At 43.9% G+C, this 19,965-nt stretch overlaps 1 protein-coding gene across 6 annotated transcripts in view; it reads right to left on the reverse strand.

The window, feature by feature from the left end:
• RAP1GAP2 (RAP1 GTPase activating protein 2) overlaps positions 1 to 19,965 on the reverse strand; it is a 685,016-nt gene that overhangs the window by 391,927 nt on the left and 273,124 nt on the right. Inside the window, exon 1 of one of the 6 annotated variants that reach the window (XM_040423486.1) lies at positions 4 to 669. The exons of the other annotated variants lie outside the window; for them this stretch is intronic. Coding sequence (XP_040279420.1) covers positions 4 to 110 — 107 coding nt within the window. The 5' untranslated portion in view covers positions 111 to 669. Of the gene's footprint in view, positions 1 to 3; positions 670 to 19,965 lie in introns of those variants that run through there. 6 annotated transcript variants of the gene reach the window in all.

Raw genomic sequence — 19,965 nt, forward strand, 5'->3', positions numbered from 1 at the left:
TACCTCCTCTCTCTAGTCTGTTTCCTTGATTTGTGTAGCAATCCAATTAAAACCACAGCAGCTCGGATTCCAGCTTTTTTCGAGTGCATCCTCTCCGTCGGTTGTGACATGTTTATTAGATCCAAGCACCACCGTCTCCAAGACCAAAGTGGGAAAACTTAAGGCTCTAAGGCAGCAGGGTTACTTATTCCAGTATTTTCTCCACTTCTCTCGTTCACTGTTCGCAGAGTGACTGCTGACTATTTCCACCGGTGACCTTAAGGTCACTTGTCACCCTGATCCGAGGGTACACTCTCCTGTAGGTCCAGCCTTTCTCCTGGCTTTTGTCATTCAGTTCGTAGGACAATAAAAGGGGGAAAGGCAGAGGATCACAAGTCACTTTCCAAAGTGCGCCAGCCTCGTCCCAGCTGGAAAATGTCCAACTGAGGACCATCCGTGAAATGTCCTTTCCCTCAGCGTTCTCCTTTCTCACCAATATCCCGACCCAAGTTTCACCTCACGCGTAGAGGAGTGCGTGAATCTCCTTCCCAGATCCATAATTTGCTAGGAGACACACAAAAACACACACACAACCAGGGCTGAACAGGGATGTCATGAAATCAAAGCCCAGGAGAGAGGGGGAGAAGAAAAAACCTCACACACACACACCACACAATGGCTCTGAGTTGGCTCTGCAACTGCCAGTTGAAATATTAACTTTCACCAGCAAGAGGATGCTGAGTGTGTGTGAAGTAGGCGGTGGACTGAGGAGCATCCTTGCCTGCACAGGCTGAGGAGACCAGGATCTGCAAGGTGGGTGTTTCCAGACGGATTATTTCCTCCTCTTTCCTCATTCTTTCCCATCTCGCTGCAGAATGCTGGAAATGAATTTTTGTGAGAGCCGGGGAACAACTAGAAGTCTGTGCAGAGTCCTACAGGACCGGATTTGTGCCTGCATGGATAGGAGAAGAGGAGAGAGACAGCGCACATCCATTGGAGGCGGGATAGATGCCCTATTTAACCCTGTCTATTGTATGCTGTATGTATAGATGTAGCAGAGCTGGGCGGGTGTCTCATCGGCACAGTTTTTTTTAATAGGATTGCAGGTAAAGCCACTTCACTACCTTCACTCACAGCATAATCGTGACCTGCAAACCAAAGAGCTAAATGGCAATTTCTCATAAAACAAAGGGCAATGTTCTCGCTGTTACACACGTACACTTTAAAAAAAAATATATATATATTAATTATTTTATAAAAATTTCTATTGCCTAGCAATTGGCAGAATTCAATAGTTCAGGTGTGGCCAATAACGGGCCCTCATGGTTGCAGGATGATAAAATATTAGCCAAATATGTTTTAAAGTTTTTGCTGCTGCAGATTCCCTGCCGAAGTTTCTGCCGTTTTCGCGTTCGTCTGAACAGGGCTTGCAGAAATTCAGGAATGTGCTACAGAAATGTATGGAATGGATTTTTTTTTGCATCAAAAATTTCTGTAGGAAATCTGCTGCTTGTGAATATACCTCCCTAAGGGTCCATTCACACCTCCGTAAGGGTTCTGCGGATCCGCAAATTGCGGATCCGCAAAACACGGGACACTGGCAATGTGCATTCCGCAATTTGCGGACCGCACGTCGCCAGCACTTTAATAGAAAATGCCTAATCTTGTCCGCAATTGTTGACAAGAATAGGACATGTTCTATTATTTTGCGGAAACGGTAGCACGGATGCGAAAGTGCGGATCCGCAAATGCGGATGCGGACAGCACATTACGGCCCCATTGAAAATGAATGGGTCTGCACCCGTTCCGCAAAATTGCGGAACGGATGCGGACCCATTTTGCAGACATGTGAATGGACCCTAAGGCCCCTTGCAGGCGAGCATGTGTCACGAAACGAATCGGCAGCGCAGCTCCCGGCCAGACCTCCCAGCACTGTCATAGAATTATACAAATTTACGATGCTATGTAACCCTTAGGGCTTGTTCACATGACCGTATGTATTTTGCGGTCAGCAAAAAACGGATCCGCAAAAAATATGGATGACATGTGCATTCCGTATTTTGCGGAACAGAACAGCTGGCCGCTAATAGAACAGTCCTATCCTTGTCCGTAATACTGACAATAATAGGACATGTTCTATTTTTTTGCGGAACGGAAATACGGACATACGGTAATGGAATGCATACGGAGTACCTTCTGTCCGCCCAAAAAAATGGAACGGACTTGGAAAGAAAATACATTCGTGTGCATGAGCCCTTACTGTAAGGGTTAATTAGCATCATAAATCAATATAATGCTATGTGACCCCCCGGCAGTCCTGGGAGGTCAGGCCGGGAGCTGCGCTGCGGACTCGCAGTGTGACACACGCTCGTCTTCAAGGGGTCTAAGGCCCCTTTCACATGAGAGTGACGGATTAGGTCCAGATGGGTTCAGTGAGACTCGCACCATTTTGCAAGTTCCCTCAGTCTTGGCTGCAATTGCGTTCAGTTGTTCAGTTTTTTCAGCGCGGTTGAAATGCGTTTTGATGCGTTTTTTACGCGCGTGATAAAAAACGGAAGGTTTACAAACAACATCTCCTAGCAACCATCAGCAAAAACGCATTTCATCTGCACTTGCTTGCGGATGCAATGCGTTTTTCATTGAAGCTCCATTTACTTCTATGGGGCCAGGGCTGCGTGAAAAACGCAGAATATAGAACATGCTGCAATTTTCACGCAACGTAGAACTGATGTGTGAAAAAAAAAACTCATGTACACAGACCCATAGAAATGAATGGGTCAGGATTCCGTGCGGGTGCTATGCGTTCACGTCTCGCATCGCACCCGCGCGGAAAACTCGCTCATGTGAAAGGGGCCTAAAGCCTCATTCACACGTCCGTGTTTCACGGACGTGTGCTGGACGTGTTCTCTACGGACAGCACTCGTCTCTGATCATTTTAATGTGTGTATTTAGACATCAGTGTTTTAGCACGGTCCGTGGGTCTGTATTTTGGGCACGGATACATGCTCTATTTCATCCATGTTCACAGATCCATCACGTCCATTATAGTCTATGGGTCCGTGAAAACCACGGATGCAACACGGATGCCATCTGTGTTGCATCCATATTTCATGGATCATTAAGAAGAATTGCTTTGAAAAATATTTTTCAGCTGTTCAGTGTCAGTGAAACACGGATTCAACACGGACAACGTGGTGAGCACGGTGACGTCAGCGCAGGTCCTGCTGAATGAGAATAGAAGATTCAATCTTCATTCAGCAGGACCTGCGCTTACGTCACCAAAGGTCCTTTTGCAGGTTCTGAAAGAAGAAGCAAGAAGATGATGTCGGCTGCACGATCAATTGGAACAGGTAAGTTATTTATTTTTATTTTTTGACACCTCAATCTACATTTTACTAAGCATTCTGTATGAAGAATGCTATTATTTTCCCTTAGAACCATGTTATAAGGGAAAATAATAAAGATTGGGTCCCCATCCCGATCGTCTCCTAGCAACCATGCGTTAAAATCGCACCGCATCCGGACTTGCTTGCGATTTTCACGCAGCCCAATTAATTTCTATGGGGCCTGCCAGTGGCGTAACTACTGGGGAAGCGGTTGCTTCGGGGCCCGGCGCCCGGCAGCGTGTGTGACAGTTTATTTTCAAGTTAGTTAAATATGATCGATTCTTGTCTAAGGGCCCCCTCGCTAATGTGATCTAATCTTACTGTCTCCTGATGTGTCTGGGATTCGAACTCACAATGCTTTGCCCCCTTCATGTATCAGAGGCAAAGCATTTACCCACACAGCCATAAAGGCTGCCTTGCCACTGACTGAAAAAATATGAGACTTCTACCGTTATAGCTGGCTAACTGTACATCTATACACATGACAGCTGCCCCAGCACACTCAGCTTTGCTATATCTCTATATATCTATCTACTGTATAGCAATACTTAGAGACATATAGATGTAGCAAAGCTGGGTGTGCTGGGGCAGCTGTCATATATAGAGATATAGTAGAGCTGAGTGTGCTCGTGCAGCTGTCATGTGTATTAGATGTAGCAGAGCTGGGTGTGCTGGGGCAGCTATCATATATAGAGATATAGCAGAGCTGAGTGTGCTGGGACAGCTGTCATATAGAGATATAGCAGTGCTGGGTGTGTTGGGGCAGCTTTCATGTGTATAGATGTACACTTAGCCAGCTATAACAGTAGAAGTCTCATATTTTTTCAGTCAGTGGCAAGGCAGCCTTTATGGCTGTGTGGGTAAATGCTTTGCCTCTGATACATGAAGGTTGTGGGTTCGAATCCCAGCAAAAACTTTTCTGAAATACAAGCACTGACTCCATATATGGACATACAGGGCGGGACACAGGAAGAGGCTGCATCGCATCGCTGACATGGAGGTAAGTAGAGGTGTTTTTTTTATTTTATTTTTAATACCCGACTGTTACTGCCATGGGGGGAGCGGGAGGCACTTGATACTGGCACATGGGGGGGGGGAAGGGGGTTGGCACCTGATACTTTCACATGGGGGGGGGGAGAGCGGCACCTGCAGGTTAACGTGCAGAAGATCCGCACGAATTTCCATGCAATACATAATTGCGGTTTTTGGTGCGGATTAGATGCGGTTTTGCCGCAGATCGCACCCATCATTTGAAAAGGGTCAAATCTGAAGTTAAACCGCAAACATAATTGACATGCTGTGGATTTGGAAATCCGCAGGGCAGGTCAATTTCCATGCAGTAAAAATCCGCAAAGTGTCCATGAAAGTTGTTTCATTTCCTACGGTTTGCTGGTACTGCACTATGCTACGTTTTTCCGCAAGTGTATCCTCACAGAACAAAATGTGCGCATTCTGCAACTTATGCCGGTACGTTATGAGTATGTTCACAAGGATGATTTTTACGCTTTCAAACTCTGGCAAATATATCATGGCACAAACCGCTTAACTGTGAGCGGACACCCGCCACGGCTTCAAGTGCGACTGTGGTTCCACTCTGCTCCAACCTTCCAGCCGTTTAAATCCCTGTGTGAACGTCCCCTAATTGTGCCTTACATTAAGAAATCTGATTAATAATAATTCAAAGGTAGTTTGAAGAGCAAGCCTTCCTTCCTGCTATTCATGGTGAACCGCGCCTAGATAACCATGAGGGCCTATAGCGACGTAACTGTGGATCTGTAGAGCCGCAGGGGTCCAACCATGTTCATGTTCAGGCGCTAAAATGTTTCTTTAGAGCTGCCAGCTAAAACTGGCCGAGGGCACGTGAAATGCTCTGGTGGCTAGTATGTTCAGTATGAGGCCTCATGCACATGACCGCTGTTTGGTTCTGCATCCGTGCCGCATTTCATGTGGCTCAAACGTGGACCCATTTACTTCAATGGGGGGCGGAAAAAAAACATTGCTCCGTTCTGTGGCCCCGCAAAAAAACATAGAACATGTCCTATTCTGGTCCATTTTGCAGACAAGAATAGGCATTTCTATTATGGGTGGCCCGTTCCGTAAATTGCGGAACACACGAGGACGGCATCCATGTTTTGGGGATCCGGATCCGTCGTCGTACTTTGATTATTTGAAACTACCTGTATTACTACTGCACTCAGATAAACTAGATTTAAAAAAAAATCTTTTTAAACCAAAGCTTCTTGTGCCGGCCGACTGGTGCGTACACAGACTGTCATCGTATCATCACTCCAGAGTCCACTTCTGTACAGACCCCTCTCCCCACTTCCCTAATAGATGACAGAATATCTGATTACTAAAGCTCTTGAGGAATTAAGAAGCGATTCAGTGGATGACAGTTCTAGCCTTGTCTCACTATTTTCATCCTTTATTATTCATACATAACAGTCATCTGCTAGAGCAGGGATGTCCAACCTGCGGCCCTCCAGCCGTTGTAAAACTACAACTCCCACCATGCTCTGCTGTAGGATGCCCGGGCATGCTGGGAGTTGTAGTTTTGCAACAGCTGGAGGGCCGCAGATTGGACATCCCTGTGCTAGAGTAATGAACCGTATCCGCTGTATTACTATAAACCAAAAATCTCTGGTGAGTAACCATAACTGGTGCACAGGTATTAGTCACACGTGGGCCCTGGTGTCCCAGTGGTCAATCTCCCACATAAGAAGACACCAATATTATAACTGGTGCACAGGTATTAGTCACAGGCGGGCCCTGGTGTCCCAGGAGTCACTCTGCCACATAAGAAGACACTAATATTATAACTGGTGCACAGGTATTAGTCACACGCGGGCCCTGGTGTCCCAGTGGTCAATCTCCCACATAAGAAGACACTAATATTATAACTGGTGCACAGGTATCAGTCACACGCGGGCCCTGGTGTCCCAGGGGTCAATCTCCCACATAAGAAGACACCAATATTATAACTGGTGCACAGGTATTAGGGACAAGAGAGAAAAAAAGAAAGGGGGTTAGTCGCCTGGCTCTCAAAATGAAGGTCAGGATACCTAACTCGCAGGGCGCCAAAGGTGTGGATCTGACACGGAAGAAAGATAGTTTCTTTCTATCTAAAAATATATTTTTACAATATTTAGATTAGTTGGTACAAGTAAAAAGGATAAGAACATAAGAAGGCTGCCAGTGGGATAAACCTAGCTAGGAAAATATACCTAGGCTAGAATAAGAAAAAGAGAATGAAAACAGGGGTGGGTTTTATCTCACACGGAGGCGCCACTCTTTACTTAATCGATGGTATTGATAAAATTCACGATTGATTATATTGAAGTATCTTAAAATATTTTTTTAAATAAAAGTTTTAAAAGTATTTTACCAGAGTCACTATATCTGACGGGCTGGAAATTGATAGTTCAGCGGATTAAAACCACATAATGATGATGAATCAGTATATTTCCAACAGAGTCATATAGAACCACATCAGTGTAGTGAAACTTGGTTTGTACTTACTTCACCCAGGAGGAGAGATGGGGGATAAACTCAATACACCCCCAAACCCTTCCTCCTGCGCCTGGTTCGCTTCTAGAATGTCAGGAAAGAACAGCAGTCCTGTGGCTGGAGCTTCTTGTCAATTCCTTTATTTGGACAAAGTCAGGGTGGGGTGAGAAGGAGGCCCAACGCGTTTCGGGGATATATAAATCCCCTTCATCAGGAGCTCCTGATGAAGGGGATTTATATATCCCCGAAACGCGTTGGGCCTCCTTCTCACCCCACCCTGACTTTGTCCAAATAAAGGAATTGACAAGAAGCTCCAGCCACAGGACTGCTGTTCTTTCCTGACATTCTAGAAGCGAACCAGGCGCAGGAGGAAGGGTTTGGGGGTGTATTGAGTTTATCCCCCATCTCTCCTCCTGGGTGAAGTAAGTACAAACCAAGTTTCACTACACTGATGTGGTTCTATATGACTCTGTTGGAAATATACTGATTCATCATCATTATGTGGTTTTAATCCGCTGAACTATCAATTTCCAGCCCGTCAGATATAGTGACTCTGGTAAAATACTTTTAAAACTTTTATTTAAAAAAATATTTTAAGATACTTCAATATAATCAATCGTGAATTTTATCAATACCATCGATTAAGTAAAGAGTGGCGCCTCCGTGTGAGATAAAACCCACCCCTGTTTTCATGCACAGGTATTAGTCACACTCAGCCCTGGTGTCCCAGTGGTCAATCTCCCACATAAGAAGACACCAATATTATAACTGGTGCACAGGTATTAGTCACACACGGGCCCTGGTGTCCCAGTGGTCAATCTCCCACATAAGAAGACACCAATATTATAACTGGTGCACAGGTATTAGTCACACGCGGGCCCTGGTGTCCCAGTGGTCAATCTCCCACATAAGAAGACACCAATATTATAACTGGTGCACAGGTATTAGTCACACGCGGGCCCTGGTATCCCAGTGGCCACTTTGCCACATAAGAAGACACTAATATTATAACTGGTGCACAGGTATTAGTCACACGCGGGCCCTGGTGTCCCAGTGGCCACTCTGCCACATAAGAAGACACGACTGTTACAACTGGCACATGACAGGTGGTGCCCTATTACAAATTCTGCACTGGGGCCTGGGAGCTCACAGTTACACATCTGACCATCACAGTCTCTGTCCTGATAAAAGCATTGTTTATTTTATCGTCTCCTGTAATCTCTATTAAAGGGGTTGTCTCACAAAACATATTCTATTTTTTTCAAACCAGCGCCTGCATCTGAATACTTTTGTAATTGCATGGAATTGAAAATTCAGTATAGCCCCTGAGTTATTCACTGAAATCTATCTGCATAGCGCCACCTGCTGTTTGCCTTATTTTTTTATGTCCAGCTCAATGAGGTTGATACATGGTCAGTTCCATCCTTCAACTGCCACCAGCTGAAGCAGAAAGGACACACCCCTGAGAATGTGCACGCCCCCTGAACTGCCAGCTGGAAATAAATCTAACAGAGCAATTGCAGCAATGAATGGGCAGATTTCTGGATCCATGTGAGGTGCAGGGCTGGCTCTAAGACTGTCATGTACTATGAATTGCTAGTGCTGCCAGTGTCAGACTGGGCAGAGACACACCCCAACTGGTAACACCCAGATGGACCTGCAATACAAACTGCTAGTAATTCCTTCATAACTTCTAGCAGGAATAATAAAGGAATGGCATAGCTTTCAGCCAAATGTAGGGGGATAAGACCCTACTACACCCCACTGGCCACAGCTTATCTCCCATGAGAGCAAAGGATCAGGCAGGCTGCAATCCAACAGGGCCAATCCTTCTTTCCCATGACATCTGGCATGGCGAGAGAGTCGGGATGCCCTCATACACTTTAGATGTCTGCCCATCCTGCTGAAATCAATGGATTCAGTCGATGATCATTTAAACAACAGATGAACTGTAAGGGTCCATTCACACATCCGTGTGTGTTTTGCGGATCCACGGATCCGCAAAACACGGACACCGGCAATGTGCGTTCCGCATTTTGCGGACCGCACATCGTCTGCGCACTTAATAGAATAGAAATGCCTAATCTTGCGGACAAGAATAGGACATGTTCTATTTTTTTCGGGAACGGAAGTGCGGATCCGCATATCCGGATATGGGCAGCACATCGTGCAGCCCCATAGAAATTAATGGGTCCGCAATTCCGTTCCGCAAAATGCGGAACGGAATTGCGGACATGTGAATGGATGCTGATAGGGTTGTGCTTCTATTACTTTGGCTAATAGAAGCCGCACTTTTTCCCTTCTGCATATGAAATGGGCCAAACATTTCTTAAAAAAAAAAATAATAATAATATCCCCGTGAAGTATGTGATATCTGACGGCTCCATGAAAATGGCCGATGTGAACCTGACCTTAGTGCTCACTCTCCTGAGTGTCCTCAGAGACTACTTTACCTGCCTGGCTCACAGGGCGATGAGGATGCGGTAAGTGCTGGGAGAGGCCGTTCTTCCGTCATGTGGAGCCGTCCCCAGCGGTGGGGAATCAGATTGCTGTGCACAACATGGAGGTATAAGAGGATGCTGCAGCCAATCCACCAAAGCCGGATCGGCCGAGGCCCCAGAACCGGGATAATATCAGTTACTGCTGGGAACCTCGTGAAAACACGTATGTATATATCTACTGTGTCTATCTATCTATCTATCTCATATCTATCTATCTCTCTTCTTTCTATCTATCTATCTATCTATCTAATATCTATCTATCTAATATCTATCTATCTAATATCTATCTATCTCATATCTATCTATCTAATATCTATCTATCTAATATCTATCTATCTCATATCTATCTATCTAATATCTATCTATCTAATATCTATCTAATATCTATCTATCTATCTATCTATCTATCTCATATCTATCTATCTATCTATCTATCTATCTATCTATCTATCTATCTATCTATCTATCTCATATCTATCTATCTATCTATCTCATATCTATCTATCTATCTATCTATCTATCTCATATCTATCTATCTATCTCATATCTATCTATCTATCTATCTATCTATCTATCTCTCTTCTATCTTTCTTCTATCTATCTATCTATCTTATATCTATCTATCTTATATCTATCTATCTATCTCATATCTATCTATCTATCTATCTTATATCTATCTATCTATCTATCTATCTCATATCTATCTATCTATCTATCTATCTATCTATCTATCTATCTATCTCTCTTCTATCTATCTCTCTTCTATCTTTCATCTATCTATCTATCTATCTATCTATCTATCTATCTTATATCTATCTTATATCTATCTATCTTATATCTATCTATCTAATATCTATCTAGACTTTGGAAAATGAGGATGCAGCACACTGTTACATTCGGGTGCAAACCAGGCCGGTGTGGACCAGCACCCCGGTCCAATTCAATAGATATAGAAGAAGGCCAGCAGCACACCACAGGTTTCAAAGGAAACGTGCAGTTTATTCACCCAGTATCATTAGCAGCGACGTTTCAACCGCTTGTTGCGGTCTTTCTCAAGCTATGTGCACGTGTGTTACAATCATACCATATAAAGGTGTATCAATTAATCTTACAATCCAATCAATTTGTACATACAAAGACCAAAATTCATAAAAAACAATAGTTCAAGCTGGTGAACAAATCCCATAGGTAATATCACAGAAGTTTACAGATACAGTACATCTATAAAGTGCTATGGTAAAATGCATGGTGTATCACAACATGTAAAAAGTACTGTAATTACTTATAATTGGTGCAGGTGTGTCCCATTAATAACATGAACATAAAAAAAACTCACAATCAGCTGATGGACTACACATATGCGGCATCGCGGTCTCGGCGGCGTCCCCATTCAGTCTCCGCGCATGCGCGGGGACATCAAATCACACGATCCCTCAGACGCACAGAGACTCACTGGAAACCACATCCAAGATGGCTGAGCCTGCCCCCCCCCCCCCAGTGTGCGCATGTCAATGCAGAAGCGTCGGCCTCCCACCAGTAGTCATGTGATCAGTGTCACATGATCGGACAGCGGCAGATAAACAAAGTACATTTTAGGTGATTTATTACTAGAATATGGGTCTGGATCGCATCGGTCCCGGAATTCCCACAGTAAGGCAAATGTGGAGATCCAGGATACAGCGTCCTATCAACCCTATAGTCTGGCCATGAAGTCACTCAGCCGTGCACAAAATAGGGAAGGCTGGTGTCCCACGGCGGATACCAGCCGTATCTCCGGTCAAGTCACCACCGGGATGGGGAGACGGCGACGGCGCAGCGGGCCTTCACTGCGAACCGTCGCCTACCCCAATGAATCACCTCACCATCCATCTAGTACACTGAGTGACCAGTGCCAGAACTAAATATAACACTGGTAGTATCAACAAATTCCCATTGGGATATAAAAAAATATATATATATATACACTGTGTGGGTAGGCTCCCGACTGACATAGATCGCACTCCACAACTGGAACAGAACAACGTGGGGCCATCCTGTGTATATGTAGTACAGAAAAAAGCCATGGGTAGCCGGCAGGACCAAAGATGAGTTGGGCCTCCAGGCGGTAGAAGCATGTCTAAAGGATTCGGATTACACAGAAGCCTGCCAAACCTTCATGTTGATACTATTGAGATTTGTTGTAACCCAAAAATTTTTTTTGTTTCAGGACGATTTCTATGTGCAGATGCGTGGGACGGCGATGGGGTCCAACGTGGCGCCCACTTACGCTAACATCTATATGGCACACCTCGAGGAGTCGTCTGTATATGGCAGCCACCACTTCAGACGCGTTCTGGGGTGGTGGCGCTATATCGACGATATCTTCTTGGTGTGGACGGGAGACATGTTGGGCCTCCTCGCGTTCCACGTATTCCTCAACTAAATCGATCCAACAGTAAAATTCACTGTGGTCCATTCTACTGATAAATTGCAGTTTATGGATACGGAGGTCCGGATTGTGGGACAGGGATTGATGACTGATCTATTTGTGAAGACCACTGATAAAAATAGGTTGCTGCGTTATGATAGCCATCATCCCCGCTCCCAGACGTGGGACCTGCACCTAGCAGACATTGAGGGCATATCCTAGCATATGCCCCCAATGTCTGAGGTGAGATAACCCTTTTAAGAGAGGACATGGTCTATATAGAGCATCCCTTGGACCATGCCGATTTTATTTTAAGCAGACTGCCCATAAAAAATTATGGTATGCTGAAATATATTAACACTGCCGAGGTTATTAATGGTTGAGGAATATTCTGCCATGCTGAATGCACTGGGGCACACAAATCATGAATATCCACTGTTGGCAGCTCCTTTTGAAATTGCCATCCAATGATGTCCCAGATGTGCTCAACATGAGAAAAGTCCTTAGACTCTGCAGGATATGGTAGCATATTTAGGTCATGCAGGCTGCACACAGTAGCATGCGCAACATCCAGCCTGGCATTGTCCTGTTGAAAAAAGTCTCCTGGGACACTTTGGAGAAATAGGCGTACCACTGGTTCCACGACCAAATCAATGTAACACTAAGTTGTTAGTATACCTGAAATGAAGACTAGAGGGATCTGACTACTGAACATTATGCCACCCCATACCATAATCCCGGGAGTAGGACCAGTGTGACATTCCTTTGTGCATTGCCCACATAATCTCCAGACCAGTCTACGGCTATCATTGTGTCAAAACGGGACTCATTGCTTAAGAGTATAGACCTCCATTTCAATCCTGCTGGGCACCATGATAGCCTTTGAGAGCGGCAGTATGAGGTCAGTGAAACACCTGTCGTTAGACATCTGGCGGCTCATAGCCTAGTGTTTTGCAAATGCCATCTAATGGTTTGTGTAGATGCTGTTTGCCACCCTAGACTTGGATGTTATGTCCAATTTTACTTGCAGTACAGAATTGATCACTACGGGCCATCAGACGATTTGTCCGTTCAGAGGTTCTCCTCCGTGCACCACTTGCTGTTATTCCAGTTCATAGTTGTTCTTCCAACCAAAACTGAAGAGTGTTGACATCTGAGCCTAGGCGATTTGCCGAGGTGATAAAACCAGGTCTCTCAGTTGAAGGGTTTTGTCTCTTTCAGTTGCGAGAACTGGCACGTCGACGAACAGGAGGCATTACACAATCATCCCACATGACTTGATCCGATGTTTGAGGTGTCATGTGGCTAAAGCAACTTTGCTTTCAAACTGATTTGTATGCCCCTCCCACATGCCACAGATTGGAGCTAGGTGCTTGAAAATGGGATTATCTGCAGATCTTATCGGCACCTGCTATTTTCTCGATATACATAACCTTACAGCTTGTCTTTCATGGTGTTACAATTTCAATGTTGAGTAGTGTATATCTTGATTTTGTGCAATTTGATTTGCATTTTTTTTTAAAAAGGTAGCAGCTGATCTCTTTATTCTGTGGTTTGTCTTACTATTTTGATCGGAGGATATACCCAACATATCTGTGATTGCTGTGAGTGGTTTATTGGTTCTGCCATACTTTATTTTATTGAGAGCCAGCAGTAAAGGCTTTCATGAGAACTGGTATTGGTGTTCTTACATATAGCATCCCCAACAAATAGACACCACTAATGGCAGGAAAGTATTGATAGATCCTTGTCATGAAAGAGTTGCTATGGAGTTACAGATGGTAATTGTTTTTTGTTGAGTTTTATGCAGCAGAAAATTCTGGATTTCCCAATATACCTGTGATTTGCCTTTCTTAAGAATGCTCTAGACCCCATCCTTCACAGTGAGGTTTTAGAGCCAAGATATGGAAGTGCACTCAGGGCATGAGGATTAAGAAGTAAACACTACTTATGGGCCTTCAGACGGCACATGTAATCTACTACCACTTGGGTATATCACGCTATGTAGTGGTTTGCATATCTGTTCTATGGAGCACGCCTTTATGCACATAACAAGTGAGAACATGAGAAGGCTCTCTAGGCCAATTCAGAGCTCTGTTCACAAGTAGACATACAGGGAATATCAGCAGGTGTTCAGCAGGTTACCACGTCTTTGCTATTGAATTCATCTATTCAAGCGCCTGGCATATGTCAGGCTTCAAAAGAAGAGGACAACGTGCTAAGCTCAATACGGGAAGAATTAACCATTTATTTTCTAGAATAAAGAGGCTAGTCAAAGAAAGAAGGATTATTTATAATAATTTTATAATAAAGATTTTGTAAAGAGAAGTGTTATTTTTGTTCTTGGCTTGATTAAGGACAAACCCTATGTTACTATAGAGATCCATTATTATGTAGTCTAATCCGCTTATGGGCAAGTAGCCAAATGTGTGACATTCCAACACCCATTCATGAAAAGTGGTGAAAGATGTGTAAAGTGACAGCGGAGCAGCGCAGTCAAAGGGAATGTGGGTTCAAAACTTGAGAAGGCTGAACTCCATAACTTCTAGACAGTCATCATATCCAAAAAGAAGAAGCACTTAACCAAGTGTGACTGTATTCACTCAATGTGAAGGCAACGTTTCAGTCCCTCAATGGAACCATTTTCAAGCTTGAAAATGGTTCCACTGAGCGAATTAAATGTTACTTGTACATTGGGCGAATACATTTAAACTTGATTGGACTTCTTTGAGTACTTTTTCTTCTTCTTGGATATGGTGAAGATGTGAGTAAAGGTCCTGTTCATAGCAAATACATGATAATTTTGTATTCTGTCCTAATTAACGTATAGACATAAATTAAGTATAGCGTTGTCTGGGGTCGAACTATTATAATGTGCCTTTAACTAATAGACTGGAGGAATGGCCCATATTTTTAGCCCAATGAGCCCTAAAATGGCACTTGGAACAGTGGCTTGCAGCAGAAAACCTTCTCATCCTCATCATCTCTGCATTTCTTTTAGAAAGCAAAGGCGCCTCATATTTTTCCATATATAAATGATGATATCCCATGTTATGCCATTACATGAAATTTAACCAGTGTTTCTACATGTCTAGTCAAAGTTAAGTTCTACAGAAAAAATGCCTCAAAAGAGTTGTCTCATGGTCACATTGACATTATAGAGGGGATGCTTGGAGACCCCCTCTATATGAATCAGAATGGAGAGCCGTTGTGTAGGATAGGCTCATGTTCTGGTGGATTTAAACTGCCTCCGAGCTTTCAACAAACTGCATTACTCCATAGTAAAATGTGTGCATATGAGGAACAACACTATTTCAGGCTATTATATGGGTTGCATCTGGCATTTTCTTTACAGCAGTTTTCTTATGTGCTTGCTAAATATCTGGTTTGCAGCTCCCTCAGACATGCTGGGTGGAGACTAGCTTTCTAAATGTCTCACAGTCACTTAGAAGCAACCCCAGGATAAAGTTTCCTAAATTCCTCCTCACTCCTCCCCCCTCCCATCTCCATAGACTTGCATTGACATGGTGTAATATGTTTTTCCTGCAGAGGTGATCCCGTCCTGGATAACAAAAAGGCATTTTTTCAAAGTGAAATGCAATTAGCGGGGGGCTAGTACACAGCCGATAACAGGAGAACTAGACGTTTCTCACTGATAAAACATTACAGAGTTTCTTGTGGTCGCTTGTATTATTGAGTTATCCAAAGTTGTGTGAAAAAGTTAGTGACCTCTTATTATATGGACAGCCATTCATCTGGATAGCTACTTTACAATGCTTCATTTCGCCATCAGCAGTGGCCACTATAGGGGAAACACCTGACTGGCTGTGTCTATCCCCAGTAAAATCAGCCATTTTCTAGGAGCGGCGGGAGCAGAACCCAGGATGATCAGTTGATCGCCTTGAAAACTGCATTTTGAAAGGGGTTTTCTGTGATCTAATGCACATCAATAGCATAAGGAGTATAAGCAGGTTAGAGAAAATTATCTATTATTCAAAGGATAACCCCATACCCTTCGGAGCACCCCTGAAATGAACGAAGCGGCTGGTTGGAAATGCACACAGCAGCTTCATTAATTTCTATAGGAGCACCTGAGATAGCGGAGTACAGAGATCCGCTATCAACAGCGTTCCCACAGAAATGATTGGAGTGGTGGGGCGCATTTCCAACCAGTCTCTCCATCCATTTCAGGGGGGCTCCATGAGGTACAGTTCTTGTGATCATTGTGGGTCCCTGTGGATAGGGGATAACTTTCTTTTACTGGAAATACCCATTTAAGTAATCAGTATAAACATTTGAGTAAATGCAGTGGTTATATCCACACCAGACATTTGTCTATGTCCCAGAAGATAAGTCCACTTTCTCGGAATAAGCATAGATAATTTTGCAGAACTAATAGAAGTGCTATTTCCAGGCCTCTGAACTGAAAGCTAATTCTGCGAGAGCTACGTGAATCTCTACTGGAATGTGATCTATTTTAGATTGTGTAAACTTCTCTCACCCGGGCTGACCCTCCTGCTCATATGTAGTCCTGTCTGCATACTCAACAGATGACAGTTTACGATGAGATAGTCCAAAAGGTGTAGAGCCTGCCGGCAAAGTACATGCATGTCATCCTGGAAAGCTGTCATTTCATTCAAGAAGCATAGAAGCGAAGAATCACAACTCTTCAAAGCACTGCAGCTTTAAGACAGGTTCAATCAATGTGCTTAACTCCTTAAGGACCGGGCTCATTTTCACCTTCAGGACCAGGCCATTGTTTGCAAATCTGACCAGTGTCACTTTATGTGGTGATAACTTTAAAAATGCTTTGACTTATCCAGGCCGTTCTGAGACAGTTTTTTCGTCACATATTGTACTTCATGACACTGGTAAAATGGAGTAAAAAAAAAATCATTTTTATTTATAAAAAAATACCAAATTTGCAAAAAATTTGGAAAAATTTGCAAATTTCCAAGTTTCAATTTCTCTACTTCTATAATACAGTCCTGATCAAAAGTTTAAGACCACTTGAAAAATGGCAAAAAATCCTATTTAGCATGGCTGGATCTTAACAAGGTTCCAAGTAGAGCTTCAACATGCAACAAGAAGAAATGAGAGGGAGACAAAACATTTTTTGAGCATTCAATTAATTGAAAATAACGATTAAACTGAAACAGGCTGTTTTTCAGCTGATCCAAATTTTAGGACCACATGCCTTTAAAAGGCCAAATCTGTGCAAAGATGTGGATTCATTGTCATTTTCTGTCAGGTAGTCACACGTTGTGATGGCAAAGGCAAAAAAACTCTCCCTTTTTGAACGTGGTCGGGTTGTTGAACTGCATAAGCAGGGTCTCTCACAGCGCGCCATCGCTGCTGAGGAGGGACGCAGTAAGACAGTCCTTTGGAATTTCTTAAACGATCCTGAGGGTTATGGAACAAAAAAGTCAAGTGGACGACCCAAAAAAAGTTCATCAGCACTGAGCCGGAGGATCCAATTGGCTGTCCGTCAAGACACTGGACAATACTCGACTCAAATTAAGGCCCTTACTGGTGCTGACTGCAGCCCCATAACCATCAGACGGCATCTGAGACTGAAGGGCTTCAAAAACAAAAAACGTCTTCAAAGACCTCGTCTCCTTGAACGCCACAGAACTGCTCGTTTGGACTTTGCAAGAGAGCACCAAACATGGGATATTCAAAGGTGGAAGAAAGTTTTATTCTCTGATGAGAAAAAATGTAACCTTGATGGTCCTGATGGTTCCCAACGTTACTGGCATGACAAGCAGATCCCACCTGAGATGTTTTCTACGCGCCACAGTGGAGGGGGCGCCATAATGGTCTGGGGTGCTTTTTCCTTCAGTGGAACAATGGAGCTTCAGGAAGTGCAGGGGCGTCACAGTGACGGTTTGATTGGCCTGATGTTTTAGTGTCTCCATATTCTGAGCCATAGTTTTTTTATTTTTTGGTTGATTGTCTAAGGTAGGGCCTCATTTTTTGCGGGATGAGGTGATGGTTATATTGGTACTATTTTGGTGGGCATACGCCTTTTTGATCTCTTGCTGTTGTACTTTTTGTGATGTAAGGTGCCGGTCGATACGAACACGGCGATACCTAATATGTCAACTTTTTTTCCCCCCCTATTTTTTACAATTTTTTTTAACTTTATTTGGGGAAAATTATGTTTTTGTTTATTTTTACTTGAAACTTTTAATTTTTTGGGGGTAAAACGTTCTTTTTTTTTTCACTTTATTTTTTGTCCCACTTTGGGACTTCAACTTTTGGGGGTCTAATCCTTTACAATGCACTTCTGTATTGGAATGCATTGACTGTATGAGTAATACAGTGAGTATTACTCATACAGCTTCCGGCCTGTGAGATCAAGGGGGCTGGATCTCACAGGCTCGTCACAGGAAGGCAGCACCGATGCCTCAGGAAGGCATCGCACTGCCTTCCATGCCATCGGGTCCCCCCTACAGCCCCACGGGGACCCGCCCGCCACCGCCGCACCATAAAAAGCCGCAAACCGCAGGTCTGAATTTGCACCGACACGGGGGGTTACGGGACCCCCCCGCGCATTTAGCCAAGGTGCCTGCTCAATGATTTGAGCAGGCACCTCGTTCCGATCACCGCCCGGAGGGCGGCGGTGATCGGAACTACACAGGATGTACAGGTACGCCCTGTGTCCTTAAGTACCGGGACATCAGGGTGTACCTGTACGCCCTGTGTTTGGAAGAGGTTAAGTAAACCATGTCATGTACGATCATCTAAAAGATATTTATTAAGTGTCCAACTGAGATGTTTGCAACCTGCAGCTTGAGTTTTGGGAGTACACCATGCTGCTTACTGTAAGTTGAACTTTTCATCTCGGAAGCCCAATATGAGAAGATCCAGGTCTATCTCTGTCTGCAGGCTTTCGGTACCACAAGCAGTACAGAGGTGTCTATAAATTTCACTCATTTAGTTTGAGAGGTACAAAGTCATCTCTCTAAAATAATGCTTCAATTGTGACCTCCTTGGTAAACCTTGGAGGGGGACCCACTCTAAAGTGAACAGACTACCATTAGTAGTGAGCGTGTGATCAAGAAATGGAAAAGCATGATTCTCATGGTCAGCCCCTGGATCCATATCTTCCAAGCCTTTCATTGTTCTGAATTCTATCAAGTACCACCTCTCCATCTTCTTCTGATCCCTGAGACTTCATTAACAGTGAAGGTGGAACCACATAAGCTTCTGGGTCCTGTAACAACTACTCAGGTATTTATGCCCATGTCTAGATCTGTTTACTGTCAATGACGGTTGGAGTTGAAATGCTGGACAAACAGCAATGTTACCTTAAGGGACGTCCATCAGCAGATTTGTACCTATGAAACTGGCTGACCTGTTGCATGTGTGCTTAACAGCTGAAGGCATCTGTGTTGGTGCCACGTTCATATGTGCCTGCATTGCTGAGAAAATTTATGTTTTAGATCCAAATGAACCAATAGGAGCAACGGGGGCATTGCCGTTACACCTAGAGGCTCAGCTCTTTCTGCAACTGCTGTTCCTCTGCACTTTAATTCACAGGCCCAGGCAGTGGAAACATCACAATGCCTGGCCCTGTCAATCAAAGAAAAGAGGGAACGGCAGTTGCAGAGACTCTAAGTATAACAGTAATGCTCCCTTTGCTCCCAGAGACTCATTCGCATATTTTAAAACATCATATTTCTCAGCAATGCGGGCACATATGAACATTGAACCAGCACAGATGCCTTCAGCTGCCAAGCGCACATGTAACAGGTCAGCCAGTTTCATAGGTACAAAGCTGCTGACAGATGCCCTGTAAGACCCCCAGACACATATGTGAATAGGTAGCCGAACCAGCTGATATTTCCAGGACCAGCCAGATATATACAGTATTGTATCTTATATGTGGGTCCCATACTCATACTTGGCAAATGATGTCTGGAAATAAAGGATCGGACATGTTTTTGTTTTGGCACAAGAGGTGTCTGGAAGCAACTTATCTCCCTCCCCTTCCCCCAAACAACACATGCATGTTTTCTGGTACCAAGTCTGCATGTGTAGGAGGAAAGTCAGAGGGAATAGCTGTCGATCTTGATTATATAAAATACCCCTACAGTATATGCTTATTAGCATAAGGAGAGCCACCATATGTAAGGTAGCTATAAATGCTTGACTTTTTAAACTGGCATAATAGCTACAT

This window comes from Bufo bufo, chromosome 3 (assembly GCF_905171765.1).
Source record: "Bufo bufo chromosome 3, aBufBuf1.1, whole genome shotgun sequence".
NCBI classification, from domain to species: Eukaryota; Metazoa; Chordata; class Amphibia; order Anura; family Bufonidae; genus Bufo; species Bufo bufo.